The sequence below is a fragment of the Adiantum capillus-veneris genome, chromosome 11 (genome assembly GCF_014529385.1).
Source record: "Adiantum capillus-veneris isolate H3 chromosome 11, ASM1452938v2, whole genome shotgun sequence".
Taxonomy (NCBI): domain Eukaryota; kingdom Viridiplantae; phylum Streptophyta; class Polypodiopsida; order Polypodiales; family Pteridaceae; genus Adiantum; species Adiantum capillus-veneris.
The window spans coordinates 147,517,750-147,539,864 of NC_140941.1; the positions used below are offsets into that span (position 1 = coordinate 147,517,750).

Sequence of the window (22,115 nt, forward strand, 5' to 3'; positions counted from 1 at the left end):
AAGTTCGAAGTTTTCCGCAAAGCTTTGGGCTTACTCTCCATTCGTGGATTGATCATGCACTCAGGGCGTGACCGAGAGACATTATTGGTTTTATTGCCGACACCTTATCTTCAATTATCAGAGTTCCGATCTATATAAAATCAACTCACTATCAATGAAAAATAAAAATAACACAAGAATTAATCAATACATGTCATCTATCCCAATTATAATGCTAACCACATATAACACAAGGGTGCTCAAACGAGTAGTTGCTCTCTCTCTCTCTCTAGAGAAGTTGCTCTCTCTCCCTCTCTCTCTCTCTTTCAATTAAAGACTTGTAAGGCTTTCCCAACTCGCGTGCATGCAACTTCACAGTAAGGAGCACGACCTGACTGTAGGCATTGTGGAGTAGCTCAGAGCACGCAATGTTGCGCCTATGTTCTGGCGCAGCATGGCATGACCTGTGGCAGCCTATGTCGAGTTTACAGCATGGCCGTTTCTCCAGCAAGTCTTTTGCTCTTATCCGCACTGTTAGCAACTCTTTGTCGGACTATGCTGCTCTTCACCCAAGTAAGTTCTCATGAGTTCACATGAGAGCTTCTTTAGTTATTCAAGCAGTGCAATTTGGGAACCGCTGGATTGTACAAGCATCTCCAATTCTTGTTTGGGGCTTTTAGCTATGCTTAAAGGGATATGGGACATTCGACAATTGCAGGAGTGTCGGGTGTTATGAACCATTTAATATGTTTATTGCACTAACTTTACAGAACAGAAGGAAAACAGCTGTATACAAATGAGAAGACACTGCCAATTGGTCTGCCATTTTGCATTTTGAAGTAGGAGAAGACATTTTCCGCTTGTAGAAATCTGGTGCATGATGTTGTTGAAGGGCCTATTCAATGAGCTTGTGAAAGTTGTTTCAGTCAGGTCTCTTTACATTGACACTTTCAGGAAAGCTCTAATACATTGAGGGCATTTAAGGAAAAAAAAACCTTCTTCTTTACTCTCCTGTGAGTGCTTTTTTGACCTTATTACTTTTTTGTAATATTGGTAATAGTCACAATGCATCTTATGATGTCATTGGGCGATTTTTTTTTTTTTTCCAGAATGTATTTTGAAATAGAGAGGTCATTAGTTCAGCATGCCCCATTTCTGAGCTCAAGAGTCGTATTCATAGGGCTTCCGTGTCTCTTTCAAGAATGACTTCTGCAATGTTATATAGCCAGGTAAGGGATCCACAAGCTGATGAGGTGGAGGGCTCGCATTGGTATGATCTGAATTCCATGCCCCCCGCCCCCCCCCCCCCCCCCCCCCACCCACCCACCCACAAAGGTAAAGAACTTTTTGTGGCATATGTGAGCTGAGGTTGTAGAGTCATTGCTGGACGGCGGAGCTTGTACGTATGTGTGCAGATTGGGTGGAGCACCTGATAGGGACCTAGCCAGCGATGCAACAAAGATTTGCTGAGATTGGGAGTTTGATGGGGTAGTAAACGGAGACCAGCTGCCCTGCTGTGTATTTGACTTGATGCCGGTGCTTATCATAAATGCGCTTTCGTCACTGATGGGCTTTTTTGACAATTAGCTCTTATTGCTGTTGGAGGATGAGTTGTGACTGTGAGAGGTATGAGAACAATCAGCTGCATCTTGGTGGATTAGTGAGCCTGCAAGGTTCTGAAGTAGGTAGGGGTCATGGCAGAAGAGAGCCCAAAAGGGGCTGATCTTGGTCGGTGTTTCTTGTATGATATATATGCAATAAGCGCTCGAATTGGTTAAGGATAGTGTAAGAACAACTCATGACTGTGTTACTACTTATGCTAATCAAAGGAGGTCTCCGAGGACTCTTAAGTGTGGGACAATGGGTCGATCTGAAGATACCCAAAGATTCCAAGACCATGCAAATTGGATAGCATTATGAGCTTTCAGCTAGATTTTGTGCTCCGTTTTTTATCACAACGAAAATTGCCCTGTGGCCTATAAATTGACTCTTTCTGTGGATGTTAGTGTGCATTTGGTGTTTCATGTGAGCCGCCTTAAAGAAAAACTAGGTGAAGTTGACACTATTGTGCTTATCGAGGAAAATGTTTGGAAAGATATCCAAACTGTGTATATTCCTCGAGAGTCCAGAACTGCAGGCTATTTTAGATCACCGTACCTGTCATTCGTGCCGATGTGCTTATGATGAGTAATTAGATAAAGGGTCAATTTGAAAAGTTTGCCACTTGGGAATCAGTTAAAGATTTGAAAGCTCAATATCCTCGCTTCGTTTGTCACACGTGCACATTCAACCCTATGTGCTCGTGGACAAGTTGTAGCGCCTATCTCTAGGAGATGTTCTCGCACCCTTGTGAGCTTGTATGTAGGACGTGCATGTCCAGGCATTTAGAGTAGTTGCATACCCTTTGATTGCACATAAGCACAACTAGTGTTTGCTAGGTGTAGGCACTAGGGAGTGTTCCCATATAGTTGCATTCGTACTCGGTGTAGGTATTTACCTGCATGTGAAGCATCTCTTATTAACTTATTTATAAGTGACATTTATTATAGAAATCGTGGGTTTTTTGGGGCATTGCCGACCCAGCTTTAATTCCATATATAAGTGATGCTAGGGCTCACTTCTGAAGGATAAATCCAATACTTGCAGCATAAGTACCTACAGCACAAGCATCTTCAACATTTTTCAACCATCATCCCATCGCTAGCTTCAGCAGCAAAATCTGCCCACCGTTTTTAGATTTCAGCCCTTGCCTCATTGTCAGTTCGTAGTTCCAATCGAGATCAGCCCTAGCATTTTCAGTTTCCAGCCGTCAGCCTCGTAGATACCAGCATCCACCATAAGATCCCATGAGCATATTGGCATCAAGGACCATTGTATCAACATTTGTGCAACCTAAGGCAAATACCTCTCTAGCGATAGAGAGGGGGGTCCTTGGAGGGGGGTTTGGGACGCCATCTGGTGTTAGTCCTCTCTCTCTCTCTCTCTCTCTCTCTCTCTCTCTCTCTCTCTCTCTCGCTCACACACACACACACACACACACAATCTTCACTCACAATATCATTCTCTCCTCTCTCTTTCGTCTCTGCACATCTATTATGAAGTAAAAGGAACTCTCTCATGTAGTAAAAGGAACCTTGAGCACGCACCGAGCACTCATCTTGAGCATTCACAATCAATCACTTCCGTTGCACATCACATTGGTATTAGAGCTCTTTGGGAGTGTTTGGTATCCATCACTCAAGAAAAGACCTTGAAGAAGCTTTCTCAGAATATTTTGTCAAAGAAACTTTGTGTCCCTGCCCCGGATTTATTAGCCATTCCCACCCTTAGTCCGTGTACCATCGCCTTCATTGCTCTGTTTTAAGGACCATTAAACTATAAAGAACCACTTTTTTTTTTTTTTGCTTGTTTGAGATTGCGTGTACCCAAGATCACTTGAATGTCGATCTCTCTATTATGTGTTTCTGAAGAGTGACAGGTAACCCATTAAAGAAAAGCTTGTCTAGCCTTCCCTCGTTTCTCTTTCCACTCATTGAGAGAAGACCTTGCACATTGCAGCAGGCCAATCGATGTGAGGTGGGAAAAGGCAACCTTAGTGTGAGCGCAAGGCTGCCAAGGGGTGCACCCGCTGGAAGGAGTTGAGCTTGGTAAGAGAAAAGCCTTCTTTAATGTAGATTGCAAGCAATACGAAGCACTAAGAACCTCACGTACCTCAAGAACCTCAAGTACCCAAGTACTAAGAACCTCAAGTACCCAAGTACACGAAGTACCCCAAGTACCCAAGTACCCCAAGAATCCAAGTACCCTAATACTTAGTGCATGGTTATCACCAGAAGCAGGATGGATACTTTGCATGAAGGTGATGAAAGTGGAATTGGAGAAGAAGAAGTTACTATACCAGGAGGATCTTTTCCAGATTTTACTTCGTCTCCATCTACGCCACGGATTGCACCAAATTCTATGGAGACTTTGGTAAATTCTATAATGGAGATGATGCTACAACAAGAGGCTCAATGGGCTGCCGTGGAAAGAGGACGCTCAACGTGTAGCTGCTGAATAAAGGACGGGTAGCTATGGAGCTAGAGTGTGAGCTGGGACATGAAGCTCAACGCATAGCGGCTGAAGAAAAGAGGGTATCTATGGAGCTAGAGCGTGAGGCTCTGCGAGATGAACGCATGCAAGACTTGGTTCTGCACGTGACCCACTCAAGGAGGTCGGCGAGTCATCAAGACCAGGTAGTGACGACGACTCCAACAATTTAGTCACTGAAAAGTTGACTTTCAGTAAGTATGATGGTAAGATGGATGCGTCTTTGATTTATTCTTGGTTGCATCAATTTAATGCTTATTTTGCTATCACAAAGTGATGACGTGTCTGCCCGGGAGCCGAAACCATGACTGCTACTGAAAACCCTAATTCTGCAAACCTTAACCCTAAAACCTGCAAACCCTAAAATCTGCCAAAAACCCTAACCCTAAAAATTGTCATAAACCCTAACCCTAACCCTAACCCTAGCAACAGGCTGAAAACCTGTGAAAGGCGCTGACTTAATGACGTGGCACTGTACGGCCAAGCCCGGATTTTGCGGCGCTAATTTAGGGTTGTTTTGCGTCAGCTTTTTCTCTACGCAAAGTGAGCTAGAGAGAGAATACTTTTGCTTTTATTTAAAAAAAAGCTCTACAGAGATAGCTTGTGAGAGAAAAGAGTACTGCTTTATTTTTAAGCTTTTGGGGCTCTGCTTTTGACATCCCTTGTAAACTTTAAATAAGTGGTTTGGGCACACACTCTGCAGAGCATCTGGATGCAGAGTCTGAGAGTGAAACCCTAACCACTCTCTTGTACTTTGAACTGATTAATACATAAAGAAATACCGGCTTTGAGGAGTGCAAAGTTGAGTTGCTAGGGCAACAACACTCTTGGACGGCAACTCAAAGGCGCTTCGAAGGACTCTTGGAGAGCGGCTGAGACGGAGCTTTGGAGCGGGATTTCAACACGCTTTGCAGAGTGGTGGTGGAGAATCGAGAGCTTCATTTGGAGGATCGATTTGGTGCTTGTGCGACCCATTGGTGTGCGAGGAGCCCATTTTTTTGCAACTTCAAAATGGTCTCCCCTTGCTTGACCGCCCTCGACGACATCAACCAAAACCAACCAAAAGCTATGGATGACGGATCGTCAACCATCCTATGCATGGGCACAATTCTCAAGGAACCCGACAAATTGTTTGGCTCTTTGTTGGAAAGTAGGTAGGGCAATTTTGCTAAGATAATATAGAAGCAAACCAAAGCTAGCACTTTCTGGCAGAAGAGGAAGCAGGAGCGCCTTGCTCGACGGGCAACTTCTCAGCATAACCCCATCAGAAGACCTAGTGTTTTGCAGATTGCAAGACCTAGCATTTTTGGATGTAGCATAACAGCAGCACAAAGCCTTGGCGTTTTTGCATTGCAGAGTAGCTTCAGCATTAGCAAACACAGCAAGACCCCTTTACGACAGCAGATCAGCCCTAGCGTTAGTGGATTTCCCACAGCAGCAAAATTCAGCCCCTAGCGTTTTTGGATCAGCCTGGACCTCAATGTTTTTGCAGTTCCGTCGCGACAAGGCCACAAGAAGACCAACGTTTTCAGTTTTCAGCATTCAGTACCCGCAGTAGAACCCCCGAACCTCGCAGATCTCACCTTCCCGCAGCAGATTCTTGCCGCACGGTCAAATCCCGCGTAGTTTGCAGATTTAGCCCGGAAAACGCAGATTTCAGCATCTGCGTTTTCAGCGCATCGTCGTCATCAACATCGTCACCGACAGAGTCAGAATTCAGCAGATAAATATTTGCAGATTTCAGCCATTAGCATTTTCAGATTTCAGCCCGTCTCATCATCGTCCTCATCGTCGTTGACATCGTCGGCAAGTCCAAAGCATTGTAGAGATTTGTGCAATCAATAGTAGATCACTCTCGCGATCGAGAGCGGGGCCTTCGGAGGAGGGTTTTACAACTTCCCGGTGTCGTATTCTCTTCTCTCTCTATCTCTTAGTCTCATGTACCTTCACTCACAGTGTTAATTCACTTTGTTTGTGTCCATTGCACTCTCTCATTGAGAATGGAAGGCTCTTCCTTCCGTAAGTAAAAGGAACCTTGAGCATAGTTCGGAGCACTCATCTTGAGCAAAGTTCAACATTCACTTCCGCTGCACCTTACATGTGCGCTCTTCATGAGAGAGTCACTAATCACATCATGCATACTACTTGAATCAAACAAGATCACAATGCGTGTACTATTCACATGACCATAACACAACATGAGAGACTCATCTACACAATCATGAGAAACTTCAGACACATTAGTGTGTTCATTGAGTGCATTCACAGATGATGTGGATTTTGTGGGTTCTTTAGGTCTTCTTTATTGGGACAATCTCCTTTCATGTGACTTTTAGTGTGACCTTCTTTGCCATTAGTCTCTCACTCTCATGATTTGAAAGAGGTTAAAATACGTAGTATGATTGTTTCTCTCAGTACACAGTCCCACAGTCTAGAAAAGCATGAGTCACTGCATGAAAAGAACTCTTTTGCTATCATTCCTTTTCAGAAGCACAACACGCATTTTTTGCATGATAGGAATGTGATTGTTCGTAAGGAACAATTTGGTGGTTTGGATGATGATGTTTCTAGTAAAGCTAACCTCATTGTAGATCTTATTCGTCCCACAGGACCGATCTTGACTCTTGAGTCGAGGTTCAAAGAACCCAATCAGGAAGTATTTTGTCTTCGCATGATTAGTCAGTACGCATTGTTCGAGTTTCTCATTCGTGACGATCTCTTGTATTTTCATCACCGTATTTATGTGTTCCCTTTTCACAGGCATGCCATATTGCACGATGCACATGATTCACTCACGGATGAGCACGGATGTATGCGGATGCAGCAAGGGTTTCAGTGCGAGTTTGGGGTGCCACAAGGCAATTTTGGCATGGCTGGTTTTTCCGACTAGCAGCCACATATGGCATTAATGACGCAAAATGTCAATGGTCAAGGGGCGCCGATAATCCCTATTACAGTGCCCATGTTTCAGACAATACCCTATGACATTTTGGGAGCTCTAGAAAAGCCAAAAGCATACAAAGAAGGTGGTGCAGCTGTGAAGTTTGAAACTTTCAGCGGCTTTGAGGATAAGGCAAAGGCTCTTACTTTTCTCTAGTAGTTTGATATAGCTTATGTAGGAGGGAATTTTACAGAGGCCTCTAAGGTTAGGAAAGCTGCCACTTTCTTGAAAGGCAATGCACTTACATGGTGGACGACACTGTTGATGCAAGGACAGGCACCCGCCACATGGGTATACTTCAAGCAAAGTTTGTATCTGCGTGCTTGTTAATTGAATTTGAAGCCGATGTCATGACGGATGGGCACCAATTCACTGCGGCTACTTGCAAGAGCCTACAAGAGTTCAATAGGAGGTTTTGTAAAGCGTTGCTCTCAGTAATTTCAGCCTAGCCTTCTGGAGCACATGCCAAAAGAAAGAAAAATTAAAGGAAAAGTTGCAAGAGTCACCAAACATATTGCAGCTTTACCTTGAGGCCTTTGGGTTACAGCCTACGTATGCCCCAACTCAACGTGCTCAAAGGAGGGGTAATGATGAAGCTAGCACCTCAAATGTACAGACGGATTCAGTGTAATAGAAGGAGACACTATTCTACAAATGCTAAAGGTATTATGCTCATTTCTATCGTAGATGAAATGACAAAAGTATGAAGGTCTCATTAAGTCATTTGTATCTATGTTTCATGACCTTTTCCTGCCGATACATGTGATGATAAAAGGGTGCTAATCACACTAAATCATCTATGGCATGTATCTTTGGCATGCAATCGAGGACGTTTGCGATTGTCACGAGGTTGTGGCAACCACTAACCTTAGTTGTATGTTTCTTTCCCTTGATTTTTCTTTAATTTTTGGGATCCGCTTTTTGAAGTAACAAATGGCCGGACATTGTGTGGTCAGTGTGAAACGGCCGATGGCCGAGAGTTTCACCCGTAGTCGAGAAGGGCAGGTTGCCACGAGATGGTCGGGCCAGTCGGCACTTGGAATCTGAGGAGTAAAAAGGTGTCTAGCCTGAGTTCAAAGTCATTTAAGCCCTTCGCTACACTTATAAGTTGGTGGGTACTAGAAAATTAATTCAAGAGAGGCCAACTGGACACTTGGCGGCTCCAAAGCAATCTGCAAGCTTGCATGAAGAGGGGGCGCCCAAATTTGTGAGAGAAGGCTGATTTTGATCATTAAAGTGCTACTGTGTGTGTGAGTAGTGGGTGCAGGTGATCACAGCTTAAATGGAAAGCTTGCCTTCTCCCTTGCTCTATGTAGCACGATGATTCCGCTCTCGTGCATCTCCTTCCCCCTTTGAATACAGAAACGTGATGCCCCGCTTGAGGGCTTTTCATCTGTCTGTATAGTTGTGTGGGTTCATGTGCAATTATCGAGGCAAGAGCCTCTTGCACAGGTATTGGATTATCTAGTTGCTAATCCCGCGCAAGTACATGTGAATTTGAAGAGATTTCACTCAAGAAATCTCGTCCGATTCAAAGGGCAAGTAGCCCTATAGGTGCGGGAGCTCGAGGGCTTGCTACGGATGCGACAGGCAGGCGAAACGGTGCCCGAAACAGTGAATTACAGGCTGCTGTGTATTTTTTCAGGTTTAGGGTTTCGACCCTAATTGATCCCTAATACCTCTCTGAGCTTCGGGGCAGTGATGGGATTGCTGTACAGGTGATCTGGTGCATTTTCAGGGCAGAAAACAGAGAATTCAGCATGCTGCAGATTCTTGCCGGGTTTGGGAAAGTGTCCGTGTGCACCGGAAAAGTCACCTTTGGCATGGGGGATTTTGCTGTGAAGTCTCCTACGGCGGTTATGTAACCGAAATCGGGCTAGAGTAGGCCATTTTCAACCCGGTAAAAGTGGGACAGCTCGTAGAAACTTGCAGGTTTTATCTCAAGTTTAATAAGAATAAAGAAATACCGAAAGGGGCGCCAGTCTATGGGGCCTACAGGGTGTTGCTGTCTGCTTGGTAGCGCTCTAGCTACCAGGCCGTGCTTTGTTTGAAGTGCTAATTCCAGTCACAGGTTCATTTGCGAAGTTTCTCTGTGTCGTGAAGTTTAAGTAAAGTTTATCAAGTGAAGAATCGGGTGAAAGCTAAAGTCTACCACCCTACGGGTCGGTTTCAAGATCACTCTCAAAAAGAAAGAAGATTTGTTTTCAAGGAATTCACATTGTTTTCCGATTGTGCTCGTTTTGTCAGTGGATTTTCTATGTTTATTCCTTGGCATGACATAGTTACAAAAAAAGCACGCGCACGATTGTCCGTCAAGCATTATCAATTTCATTGTGATTTGCCACAGTTGATAGGTTTAGGTCGAAAGGTCAAGATTCTATCTCACTTTTTGCATGTGTTTGGTGAACAATTTGGCCCTCCGTCTCCCTCCAGCTTCCTTTCGAGGAGTTGAAAGGGGTTGTTAAAGTTATTGCATCTCTCAGGATTCGTTTAGTTGGTCCCAGTTTCTCCTGGGGACAAGTGTCAAGGAGCGAGGGTTGTTTTGTGGCTGAGCTCGGCCAATGTCAAGTAGTTCTCTCATGTCGGGATTTTCAAGCCTTGTTTAGCTAGGGTTTTTGGCTCTGTTCCATGGCCAGTGAGCCATAGTTACCCGTTCTTAGTGAGCCATAGTTACCCAGAACGGGAACGGGTGGGGAGGAGGGGGCCCCGGAATGGGAACGGGGCTGGAACGGTCGATTAAAGTAAGGCTTGAATTACCTCCATTTGGCTTAGTCCCAAATCGACTCCTAAACTGCCCCAAATATGTCCCTCAAACAACCCCAAATCTGTCCCCAAATGTCTACTTTTTTGCCTCCAAATGCCTACTTTCGCCCGTTCCGCCCCGCGTTCTGCCTTGTTCCCCTCTGTTTCGGAACACCGTTCTGGTTACACCTTGTTCCGGGACGGCGTTCCGTTCCTGACTCCGTTTCGGGAACGGGACTCGTCTGGAACGCCGTTTCGGAACGTTTGGGCTATGTTCCCCCGTTCCCTGTTACACTGCAGTGAGCTCCTGCAGGCTGGGGTTATTTTTCCCAGCCTTGCCTCGTTTTTTCTCCTATGCCCATTGCCAACAAGGCTTCTGGTGATTTCTGTCTTCTCTCTACCCATTTTATCCAAGTCGTGAGGTCATGCTCGCTGGCCGACCTGCACACTTTAGGGTGTATAGGAGAGGGCAGGGGCACCTCAAGGTGTATAGTATGCATAGGCGCCCCTAGTGGCAGCCCTAGGGTTGCAGACGGGCGAGGAGTCGAGCAGTAGGCTAGCATTTTCAGCCTAGCATTTTTCCTTCAAGCCAACGTTTTCCATTCGTAGCGAGAGGTCAGCACACATTGAATTCAGCTCGAGAGGTCCCTTGGGTGTCTTAATGGGAAGTAGTAGGAGGCCGATGGGCAGCTTATAGATGGGGAAGCCCTAGGGAGCCCAAAACTGCATTTTTTGGCAGCTAGCTAGAGCCGCACTAGGAGAGGTACATAGCAGGAGATCTCCAGTCAAATGTCCTGGAGGTTCTTCCACCCATACTGTAGTCAATTCTCCATGCACCTCGCGAGCAGTCCTACATCTGATGATCCTCATGTCTTTCATTGCGAGGAGGAGATCTGGACTTGTTGTCGTCGTGCTTGCTCGGTAGTTTTCGAGTTGTTGCCAGATGTCTCGTGTGTAGGAGCACATGTCAGTAGCAATCACAGTGTGTATCTCGGGTCTATCCATTGGGGGCATATCAGATCTTTGCCAGACCACCCTTGGTCACTTGTATGAGCAGTTTGTTATCAGCATGAGCACCTTTCCTAGATCTCTCTCTCTCTCTCTCTCTCTCTCTCTCTCTCTCTCATTCTCAGATGTCCTGTCTCTTCTACCTCAATGATCTCTCTTCTCCACAGGTACCTTGCTCATGTGTGTGGCATTCCTGGTGTTCTAGATTGGACTCGAGGTGTCCACCGGATTGCAGGCCAGTTCTTGTCTTCATTGCATCTTCAGCTGCGAGCTGCCTATTCTAACAAGGTGGATCTGGGCTTATCTTGGATTCATCTAGGTACATTCTTTGTCATACAACGAACATCGACTTTTGCTTTCCGTATCGGAAGCAACAAGGATATTCTTTGTGTGGGTTTGCTATTATGTTTTTGATTTGCAGGTTACTTACCATCGAGTTTTGAGCAAGAGAAGGCCTCAGCCTTTCCTCGAGGGATTCTGGATTCGGAATCCGAGTCGTTTGGAAGAGCAGGAAGGCTCTGAGATCAAACCAAAGGATCACTGAGTTGAGAGCATCGTCTCTCGAGCTTCTTGAGGAGAAAAGGAAGTACCATAGAATGTGAGATCTGGAACAGAGCATGGGAATAGCACCCCAGCTTGGATTCATGTGCTTGTAGACGAATTCTCCCGAGAAATAAAGATACTCTTTAAGAAGGTGGTGGGGGGGGAGCAGGGTGGTCTCGTACGGTTTGTACACGTACGACGATGCGCGGTACTAAATGAACTAAAAAAAATTATGATGTACGATGACGTTATGTACGTTCAAAATAAAAAAAAACAAATAATTCTTAAGCCTAAGGCTTAGGCCTTAAAGAAACTTGACATTTAGATAGATTACAATTATGAGAGCTTGAGAGGGAGAGACGATGGAGAGCTTGTCACTTGAGACTCGAGAGCTTCAATGGGAGCTTGAGGGGGAGAAACCCAAGGGAGAGAAGGAGAGCTTGAGCCTTGTCACTTGAGAGCTTCAATGGGAGCACATGGATGATGAGAGCATTGAGAGGCTAGAGCTTGTAGCTTGTAAGTTGTGTTGAGAACAAGGTGGAGGAGTTGCTTAAATAGATTATAGGAAGAGGAAGAGCATGGGGCATTATGGATGTGAGAGGGAGAGCATGGCAATAGGCATTGGTACATGCCACATGATTGCAAACATGCTCCAAAATGGCTCCCTAAACGCCCACTAACACGTGCAAAAACTGCCGCCAAGGAGGCGAAGAAGCTGTCCGAGAGCAGAGATAGTTGGCTGAGCCAATAGCTGATATATGCTCCCACACACCACACACACACACACACACAAGCATACACTATTGCAAAGAACTACGTACTATCACAAATGGGAGTGCACACGAACATCAATAGATTTAAATAGTTGAGCCAAACTAATCCGGGTCTATACTCAATCAAAATGACATCTCCGAATGTGAAATTTATTGCAGCCAATAGACAACCTCTCTGTACTTGCAAACCCCATACTGGATACGATAATATTAGAGCTGAATCCGAAAAAATAAAAGGCTAACTCCTCTCGGGAAACTCCAGAAAAGCAGCGGAACATGCTGCAAAAATGCTCCAAGGTCTGATCTAACACTGGTGCTCTGATACCACGTCGGAAGCAGTTCTGAAAACAGCCGCAATAGGTGGACGACGTCTTGTATTTGATGGTGGACAGCAGCAACCTGAGATGTGCAACCTCCGAGAGCAGCCCCATTGCGGTGATTTTCTAGATTTCCAATGATGCGGTAGTTGGAGAGTTGCCTAGGGTAGGAGAAGGCACAGAAGGAGCGGTAACCTACAAAAGCACATGGGATGCTGAGAGAGGGAGGGCAATCAAAGAAAAAGCCTAGAGAGAGAAAAACGTTGTAGAAGAGAGAAACTTTGGAGAGAGGGAGACCCAAAAACGTTGGCTAAGTGTGTTGATGCACAAAGCTGACACAAGTGGGGTGGGCATCCTTCCTCCTTATATAGGGAGAAAACCTGATTGCCCGGCCTCCCCAAAAACACCCCAACCTAGTAATTGGGGCGGAACTGAGAAATGATAAAAACCTTGTGCGTAGGTGGAAACTAGTGGTACAAGGTATCTGGGAAAAATACTCTTGATCTGGTGCCACCAAGAGGCACACCATATGACACCGCCAGTAGTACATGGTGGGTAAAGCAATGGCGGAAACAAGCTGAAAACGAGAAAACTACCTAATGTAGGCCAGGTGCAGCCCCAAAACAGCCCTCACTTTGTATGATCAGCTCTTGTGAGATACTGGAGCACTAGCAGCTCCGCGAGGACCGGCAAGAGAGATTGCAAGTTCTAATAGACCACTCGTAGGAAGCGGTTATAGTGCTAGCGTCTTCCTTGCCCTTTGCAAATTGAATTATGGTCCTTCTTATGAACTGCCACGGCTTCCGAGCATGAAGAAGACAAGACAAGATTGATCATGACAGATTCCAAACCCTGTTTTTGTAGGCAACTCATACACGGTATGTGAATTGACAACTATTGTACTTGGCAGATCGGCAACAAAAAACCGGACAAATGACCAATTTGATTAGAAGCACTCCAAGGCTATCTGAGTTCCCTTTATCCTCATGTTCCCCTTGCTTTCCCGCAGCAAAATTCTTATGTAGCCCCTCCGCATGATTCCATCCTTTCTTATCATCCCTTGTAAACCTCACCACAATAGCTAGAAAAATTGTAGACAAAATTAACTCTGTGCAGAGGTATGAAACCACTGTATGTGGTCATTGCCACTCATTGTTTCGTTGTTTTCTTCTTGAGTTCCCTTTATCCTCATGTTCCCCCTGATTTCTTGCAGCAAAATTCTTATGTACCTCCTGCGCATGATTCCATCCTTTCTTATCATCCCTTGTAAACCTCACCACGATAGCTAGAAAAATTGTAGACTTTCACCACTATTAGAGGATTTACAAGTTTACATGGCCTCGAGAGTTGTTTTGGATCGCAACTTCTCTTTCTCCGTAAAAGTTACAGCTTGGAAGGAAATCCTTATCTATCTAAACATAAGACAACCAATCACAAGATGTTTGTTGTGGAAAAAAAATTCTAAGGAGGTTCCCTTGAAATTGCCTTAAGCACTCCTTATTCAAGGAGTGCCTTGTAGCCTTAACTAGAGTGACCAAGAGGTAAAGTCACCTAGATAGAGCTATAGAGTTGTGTCCTTCACCTACCCTACGAAAGCTTAGGGGGAATCAATTCATCTCTGAAACAGGTTTAGTATCATCAAAAGAGAAAAGTGTGGGGGTCCTTCTAAAGGCCTTCGGAACCCATGTGTCAATTTATTGATTCGAAACATTCAACATCTCAAGTTAAGAGAGGTGTGTCACAGACAATATTATGTATGAAGTTTTAAGCGGAAGGATCGATGTTGGATTTTGAGTACAATTTGGAAAAGAAAGCATATTTAGCTCAATGCATTGGTTCTATAAAATTTTTGGTTTAGAAACAAAGAATTTTCTTGATTTGCATTTTCCTTGGCATTGTAGAAGCACCAAAGGTGGTCTTGAAGAAAGGCAAGACTCAAATTTTCAAGACTGGCAACCCCATGGTGTACAGTAATGCTGTGGATCGTATTATTGGAAGGCCACCTCCCGAGACGGGGGATTTGGTTCTGGTGACTGATGGAACCATTCACCCCATAGCATGGGGTGTGTACAACACAGCATCCATGTTTTGTGTTCGAATCATGGAAAGGGAGGATGAGGTATCAAGGCAGGTCAACTTCTGGCTGCTTTAACCTGATCATAAGTAGAGATTCATTGTTTGAAATAATGTTTGTTTATTGTTTTTTTTTTATATATTCAGAAATCCTTCCTTCATATTTGATATGGAAAAGCTCTTAAAATCTAGAATTGCTTCAGCACTGGATCTACGCTTGCGGTTAGGACTTCCATCCAATCATACAAATGTTTACCGCTTGGTAAATAGTGAAGGAGATAGGTAAACGTTTCTGAAATGTTTACTCCTATTGTTTCGTCAGAAATTTCCGTTTTGGGTACATCAATACATTTGTCACTTCAATGTAAAAGGTGACAAGTCAATTGGTCATTTTGTGGATGCATTCTGGTTTAGGAAAAAATGACATTTCTGACAATTGAAGGATATACTTCTGAAAGAGTCAAGGCATGTGTGAGAGTATAGCGACTTTCATCTGACCATAAAAGTTCTAGAAGAGACAAGCTTTGGGCAACAGGTGATGGTGAAATAGTGGCTTCGATTCTTGGAACAAGTTGTGCATGTTCTGATAAGAATCTGGGCTATGACTTTTGGGGCCCCTTTATATGCACCTGTGTTAAGAAACATTAACCTCTTGTAGGTCCCTGGTGGTGGACTCCTGTGCCACCAAACTGGGTATTGTTTACTCAGAATTTTCTGTTTTGGGTTCATTATTACATTTCTCACTTCAGTGCAATAGGTGAATCGGTCATTTTGTGGATGCCTTCTGGTTTAGGAAAAAATGACATTTTTTGACAAATACTTCTGAAAGAGTCAAGGCATGTGTGAAAGTATAGCTGACAAAAATTGCTAATACTCTATATAGGGTGAAACATGTCATAAAGTTACAAAGAATGGGATCCCTCTCTCAGGAAAACTATAGGAAAAAAAAAGAGTTTGGTGTGTAACAATCAATTTTGTCAATTGAAGCCTTCAGGTGAAGGCTAACTTATTCTAGATGCAGATGCTTCTTTAGAAGTATGGGGAGCAGTGTGTTGTGAGCTAAATGGTAATAGAGAAATAGCAGTGTGCAGATTTGCTACTGGTGCCTTCTCCAAACGAGAACAAACTTACCCATCAGCGCAAAGAGGAATTCTAGCAGCTAAGAGAAGCAGATCTTAATGATTTTAGAGGATTTCTGACTTCAAAAAATGCTAACAAAGACAAGAGGTTTATTTAATGGGCCTCGTGGTTTGCACAATGAGATTACCAATATGAACATGTTCTTCTACAGAAGTATCCGTACAAATATTATAAGTTGACTCATGTCACAAGGCCGGTGGCTTGACATCATTGCTTAGGCGAATCTCCACAATCCCACTATTATAATGCTACGACTTTGCCAGCACTGAAGTGACTTGGAAAAAAGCATACGCATGAAGATAGTGCTAGAAGACATAAAGTAAAGCTTGAGTAGGAAGCTAGAGTATGCATAAAGTGATTTCCCACTGCAAAAAGAGATTCCCACTATCACCCCCTTATCCATGCCTTCTATATAAACCAAGGTTTTGCCTCATTGTATTATCTCGAGTTGAGTCTAGCCTCTTGCATAAGTTTCTCTTACTCCAGGAACACTTGTATATGCTTATTTCCGATGACTTGTACAATGTTTGTCCCCTTGGTATCAGAGCGGTAGTTGTAAGCCCATAATGTGGTGTGAAATATCTATCATTTATGAGCTTAGGTTTTTGAAAGTTTCTAACGAAAGCTATCTTGTGTATACCTTGATCCCGTCAGATAATTTCTACTTGTGAATGAATTGTTGCGTATCTGGTCTACACATAAAAGGCGTGGTCGCATGGTCGTATGATTTGACGGTCGCCGTTGGCATTTTAGGTATATGCCAATGGGTATAATGCTCACAAAATCGTCTTATGAATTTCCATAGAAGGTGCTACCTTCTTTGATGCACCACGTAAACTTCAATGGTTTTCTTAAGTAGATCTTTTACATAAGTGACCAAGTCTTGACTCTTTGGTAAACATTTCTCTAGCTATCGAATAAGCCAGAACAACAGCCAATGGGAAATACAGAATCTTAGGCCTGAACAAGTCTATTAGCAAAAAGAACTTATTTAAAATGGAAGCATATACAATATATTTAGATAATAGATTTGTTGCATCCATCTCTTGAGATAATCAAATGCATTTTATAAAACTCTTTTAGATCTTGGACATGCACCATAGTAGCCATAGAGTTTTTAATGGGGATTCAAAGCTTTCAGGAGGTTTTGGTCCATGTATAAAACGCCATCCGGGATGTTTCACATATAACTTCAAAATCAATGATGTCATACATACATAGACATTAAGCATCATGTACATTGCACACCATGTCAAAGTAAGACATGAATTAAATTTTATAATGCTTTGCAAGTCTTATGCCTTTGTCGAAGCTTGACACTTAAAATAGAACATATAAGAACCACACGTAAAAACGTTTCAGTGTTTATGCTGTCCCTTTCTCTATGTTTTTCTCCATTGTTAAGAATTAAAGGGATAGACATGACATTAAGAGCAATAGGTTAGCCATGTTACTTCTCATGTGACTAGTCATGGTTGCAATTATTAAGCCTAGCAGTGCCAATCTTTGACGCGAGCCTACTAAAACGTTCACCGTGATTCTTAACATAAAAGGGTTTTAGCTGGCAAGAAAGCGTTGAAGCCTTCTTTGCAATGTCGTGTAGGTTGTCTGGGCTGATTGTAGATGTTTTTGGAGAATATGCTGTGGTGGCTTCATCAGCTGCCTGGGTCGAGAAGCTCAGACCAGCCATTGAAGATGTGCTTAAGCTTGTAGCTAGGTGTAAATATGTAGTTTGGAGGTCATCCCCTGAAATTCTGAAAGAAGAAGGGTTTGGTGTAAAAGATTCTGATGATGTTCAAACACAATCGTCTTCAACCTCGGAGGATGGCAGCACCACTTTGGAGGTAATCAGATCATGTTGACTTTTACAAGAACTGTTTGCCATCCTTTCTATCAATCTGGTTTTCTTGAAATTGATCATTGTGGTTTTCAAAAGCAGTCTGCACTTTAATGATCCTGCGGTACTATTTTCTTTATCTAGACTGTAATGTTTCTATATTTGAAAATGGGTTTTTTTCTGGAGAGTCTATGCGGGTGAAATTAGCTGAGTTCAGCCTCTCATGCCCATATATAATGCTTACAGTTTAACCAGTAATCTACAGACTAGTACGACACTGCTATGGGTGCCCAGACCTAGGACCACGTGACAATACTCTGCCCACTAAGCTGCAACTCTCACCCCTTGAATCACTCATATCGGGCGCTATGTCTGAGTCATGGACCATTTGTAAGATTTTTGTGACAAGGAGAGGGCCCTTTCAGAAAAAAGGTTGCCAAAAGCTGATCGTGCATTCACCTTGTCTATGAGTTCCGTTTACTTCTTAGAATCAAGAAGTTTGGAGCATTTTTAAAGAAGATTTCCACTGAAAAGCTTTTGTTTTTCCATTCTTTTTTCTTTGTTTTTATGTCTACACTTCAAAACTATTTGGCATGGTTTGGATCCATGACAGAGAAACTAGGTGGTGGTAGGTTGACCGGCTAAACTTTTAAAGAGTTGCAACTTTTTAGCACTCATGGGTAGAAATATACCATTTTTTTAGCGGAAGGTAAGCATCTAGCATGGAACAAACTCAAGGTTTTACAGCAGTCTTCCATAGAGGTCAAGGTACATTATATGTTAGAAGGTAAGCATCTAGCATGGAACAAACTCAAGATTTTACAGCTGTCTTCCATAGAGGTCCAAGGTGCATTCTAGGGCAATACTTGTTAGAAGATTATTGAAAAAACACTAGTGAAGGGAAAGACAAACGCTCGACTGAAAAGGGAAAGATGAATACTCGACTGAAGTTGTATTAGTCCTCTCCTTAGCTGCCACCGACTTCCCCGACCCTCTCACTACAGTTCAATGTCTCTCTCTTAACCTCTTCCACTGCATTGTTAAGGTCTTGGAAGTCATCTCCTGGGTCTCCTGCCTAAATTTAGGGGAGAGGGCTCTTTTGTGCTGTACTTGGCCTTGTGAGTTCCATCCAGTGTCTAGAGTTTTTGGCAGTGCCCAGTTAGTGACTAGTCTGATGAGTTTGTATACCACTGTTTGACCTGCTTGTTTGTGTGTCCCTTGGTATTCCACATTTTATGGGTTGTGGGGTGGAGTGCAATCAGGCAGCCTAGGTGGACTCCTATATATGGAGAGTGGGTGCCCCATGTCGAGCAGATTGTGGGAGCCTTGGATCCTTTCTTGGTTGCAGGGTTTGCCTGCAAAGCTTTTCCACTCTTGCCACCTTTTCTATCGTTCGTTTTTTCTCTCCTCTTCTCCTCTCTCTTTCCCTTCCCCGTGCTCTCCTGTCACCATGCCTTTTGCTGCCCTGTGACATAGTATTAGAGCCCTGTGATATAGTATTAGAGTGACGGTTTGACGACACGGGACTTGCAATCGCCAGTGTGTGAAGGGCTGTTTGGGCTGCAGATCTTCAGCCAACTGGAGGTTGACTAGTGGCTGTGTTTTTGTTGTGAAGGCTTTCCCCAAATGTTTGTTGTTGCAGTGAGGAGGGGATTTTTCATTTGGTTCAGGAGTGATTTCATGGAGCAATGTTAGGTGCAGCGGAATGAATGCTGAACTTTGCTCAAGATGAGTGCTCCGAATTGTGCTTAAGGGTTTCTTTTACTTACGGAAGGGAGAGCCTTCCGTTCCTTTAATGAGAGAGTGCAATGGACACAAACAAAGTGGATGAACACTGTGAATGAAGGTACATGAGACTGAGGATAGAGAGAGAAGAATACGACACCAGAATGTTGTCAAACCCTCCTCCAAGGGCCCCACTCTCTATGGCGAGAGTGGTTTGCTTATGATTGCACAAATCTCTACAATGCTTGGACTTGCCGACGATATCGACGACGATGAGGATGACGACTAGACTGGCTGAAATCTGAAAATGCTAAGGGCTGAAATCTGCAAATCTGTATCTGCTGAATTCTTACTCTATGTCGGTGACGATGTCGATGACGACGGTACGACAACGGCGCACTGAAAATGCAGATGCTGAAATCTGCGTTTTCCAGGCTGAATTTGCAAACTTCGCTGGATCTGACCGTGCGGTGAGGATCTGCTGTGGGAAGGTGAGATCTGCGAGGTTCGGGACTTCTACTGCGGGTACCGACTGCTGAAAGCTGAAAACGCTAGTGTTCTTGATGGTCTAGTCGCGAAGATCTGCAAAAACCTGAAATGTCTTGCAGATGCAAAAAACACTAGGGCTGAAAATCTTCCTGCGGTGGGAATCTGCTAACGTTGGGGCTGATCTGCCGTGGTTCTGTCGCCAGGCTGATGTAGAAGCAAAAACGCTGGCTGATCTGGATTCTTGTCCAAAAAACGCTAGCCCATCTGCAGTGGAGCAAAAACGCTAGGGATCTTGGGTCATGTTGAGAAGTTGCCTGTGAGCAATGCTCCTGCTGTCTCTTCTGCCAGAAAGTGCTAGCGCTAGGTTTCTATATATACAAACTTAGCAAAATTGCCCTACCTACTTTCCAACAAAAGTCACTTAAAAATAATACGTGAAAAATGTCAAAAATAGGGAAAATAGGTCTATGCACCAGAGTTACCTGGAACGCGGAACGGGAACGGCGACGGGCCTCCCTGCGGAACGGGGGAACGGGAATGGGCCCGGAACGGGAACGGCGCGGAACGGCAGGCTAAAAAAACACCTAAATATTATTTTTTTTAGCGTTATGTGTTTGAATACAAGTAGTATTAGAGTCCTTTGACTCTAATACCCACAAAAAACACGATTCGAAGACCATTTAACCTTATTATGACTTGATTGGGATGTGAGGCGCCCAGAGTACATAGCCAGATGAACAACATAGCCAGATGAACAACAATGAGCAAACACAATGCCCATAGTACATACACAATGCTCTCAAATAATTGCAAGAGTAGTAGTCAGAGATAACACTTTGGAATTAATTATGGCTAACATAGTAACAAGCCTCAAGGGCCGCCAGCGGCCAAGGTGCTACAAAAAAACCAAAGGGGGGCAAAGTTCAAACCAGACTTCAGTGACCACAATACCAAAAGACTGAAGGTGACAAATACCATAAAGATGCTAGTAGCTACAAATGGCAAAGAGGGCAAGGCTCAAGCAGCCATACAAAAAGGTGGATAAATGGCAAAGACTCAAGACTCAAGAGCCACTAGCCTGAGAGGCCTCCCAATCCGTAGTAGCCGGCTGTAAATCATGCACATCCTCCCATTCCTCATCATCGAGGTCTAGGTCCGGCTCGATCTCAGCCACAGATGAAGTACCTGGTGTTGGTGGATGTGCATCTCCACCCGCCTGAGAAGCCTCTTGCTCCATCTCCCACTGTGTAAAAGGATCTGTTTGTTTGTCTGTACTCTTGCAAAGCATTTTCAAATTTGCGCTGACGAAGACAAGATCATTAGCCTTCTCCACTCCAAGCCGATTCCTCTTCTTGGAAGCAATGTGGCTAAAGGTACTCCACAATTGCTCCAAGCATGAGGTACTAACTGACTGGCTGAGAATACGGATCGCCAATCTCTGAAGATCAGGGCCATCATAGCCATAGTCCTCCCACCAAAGCACTGAACCTATTTTCCTGCGATCAATCTGAGCATCTGGGCTGCCAAATGACCCTCGCATCTCTCTGTACTGTCTCAGCTGATCTTTGACAATGCGTCGCCCATCTCTGTCTAGAACCATCTTGTTTAAGATCTCTGTAAATTGGTTCATGACTTCCCTATCTGTCTCTTGCCCTGCACCTTGGAACTCTGGATCCACCATGTACGTTGCCCCGTGTAAAGGAGAGGCATATGAATTCCACCTCGAGCTGCAAAGCGCATGGATCTCCTCATATCGCTCTGCGTTCGGCTCAAGCTGTGCAAGCTGCTCAATCATGCGGTCCATTGCCTCATAAATCTTGCCAATGCAAGGATCCATGGCACATGCCATCCAGAACTCGAAGCAAATGAACCACCGGTTTTACCTGTGCATTTAGACTCTTGAGCTCCTTCCAGAACTCAAGATCCTCTGCCTTATCCTTGCACAAAATCCCTGCAACTGTCTTTGCATAGGGGGAGGTGGTGAACTCATCACTGATGAAGACCTGTCGGACCGCATTTTGACATTCAGACAGCCTACGTACAAGAAGAAAGTTGAATGCGAAGCGGGTATCTGAATACTTTAGAAGCACTTTGCCGCCCGACCTCTTGAGGTACTCACTCCGAACCAAGTTGTGATTGTTGATGAAAGTAACCATCTTCACTGCATCAGCAATGACTGGAGCAATCCAGTCTAGCTTGCCGATGTCTTTCAGAAGGTTGTTCAAGCAGTGTGCCATGCAAAAGCACACTGTCACATGCGGATAGTGGCCCTCTATGATAGCTGCTGCTGCCGTGTTTGATGCCTCCCCATCTGTGACAAAGGCCACCACGTGTTGCTCACCGATGGTTTCTATGGCCGCTGTCCACTCTACAGAGAGGACATCGGCGGACTTGCCACTCTCAGTGGCATCATGAGAGTGCACAAAGTACATCTCTCCACTGGAGTATGCGACGAGACC

At 44.2% G+C, this 22,115-nt stretch overlaps 1 protein-coding gene across 8 annotated transcripts in view; it reads left to right on the plus strand.

Moving 5' to 3' along the window:
- Positions 1 to 272: 272 nt before the first annotated feature.
- The window catches only part of LOC147448189 (S-adenosyl-L-methionine-dependent methyltransferases superfamily protein), a 63,149-nt gene continuing 41,306 nt past the window's right edge, over positions 273 to 22,115 (plus strand). The window contains exons 1-5 of one of the 8 annotated variants that reach the window (XM_086524056.1): positions 454 to 552; positions 934 to 992; positions 14,294 to 14,519; positions 14,613 to 14,747; positions 17,209 to 17,449. In XM_086524056.1, coding sequence (XP_086380182.1) covers positions 14,353 to 14,519; positions 14,613 to 14,747; positions 17,209 to 17,449 — 543 coding nt within the window. In that variant the 5' untranslated portion in view covers positions 454 to 552; positions 934 to 992; positions 14,294 to 14,352. Of the gene's footprint in view, positions 553 to 933; positions 993 to 14,293; positions 14,524 to 14,612; positions 14,748 to 14,816; positions 16,414 to 17,208; positions 17,450 to 22,115 lie in introns of those variants that run through there. The other 7 variants (XM_086524053.1, XM_086524054.1, XM_086524055.1 and 4 more) reach the window with 7 other exon arrangements.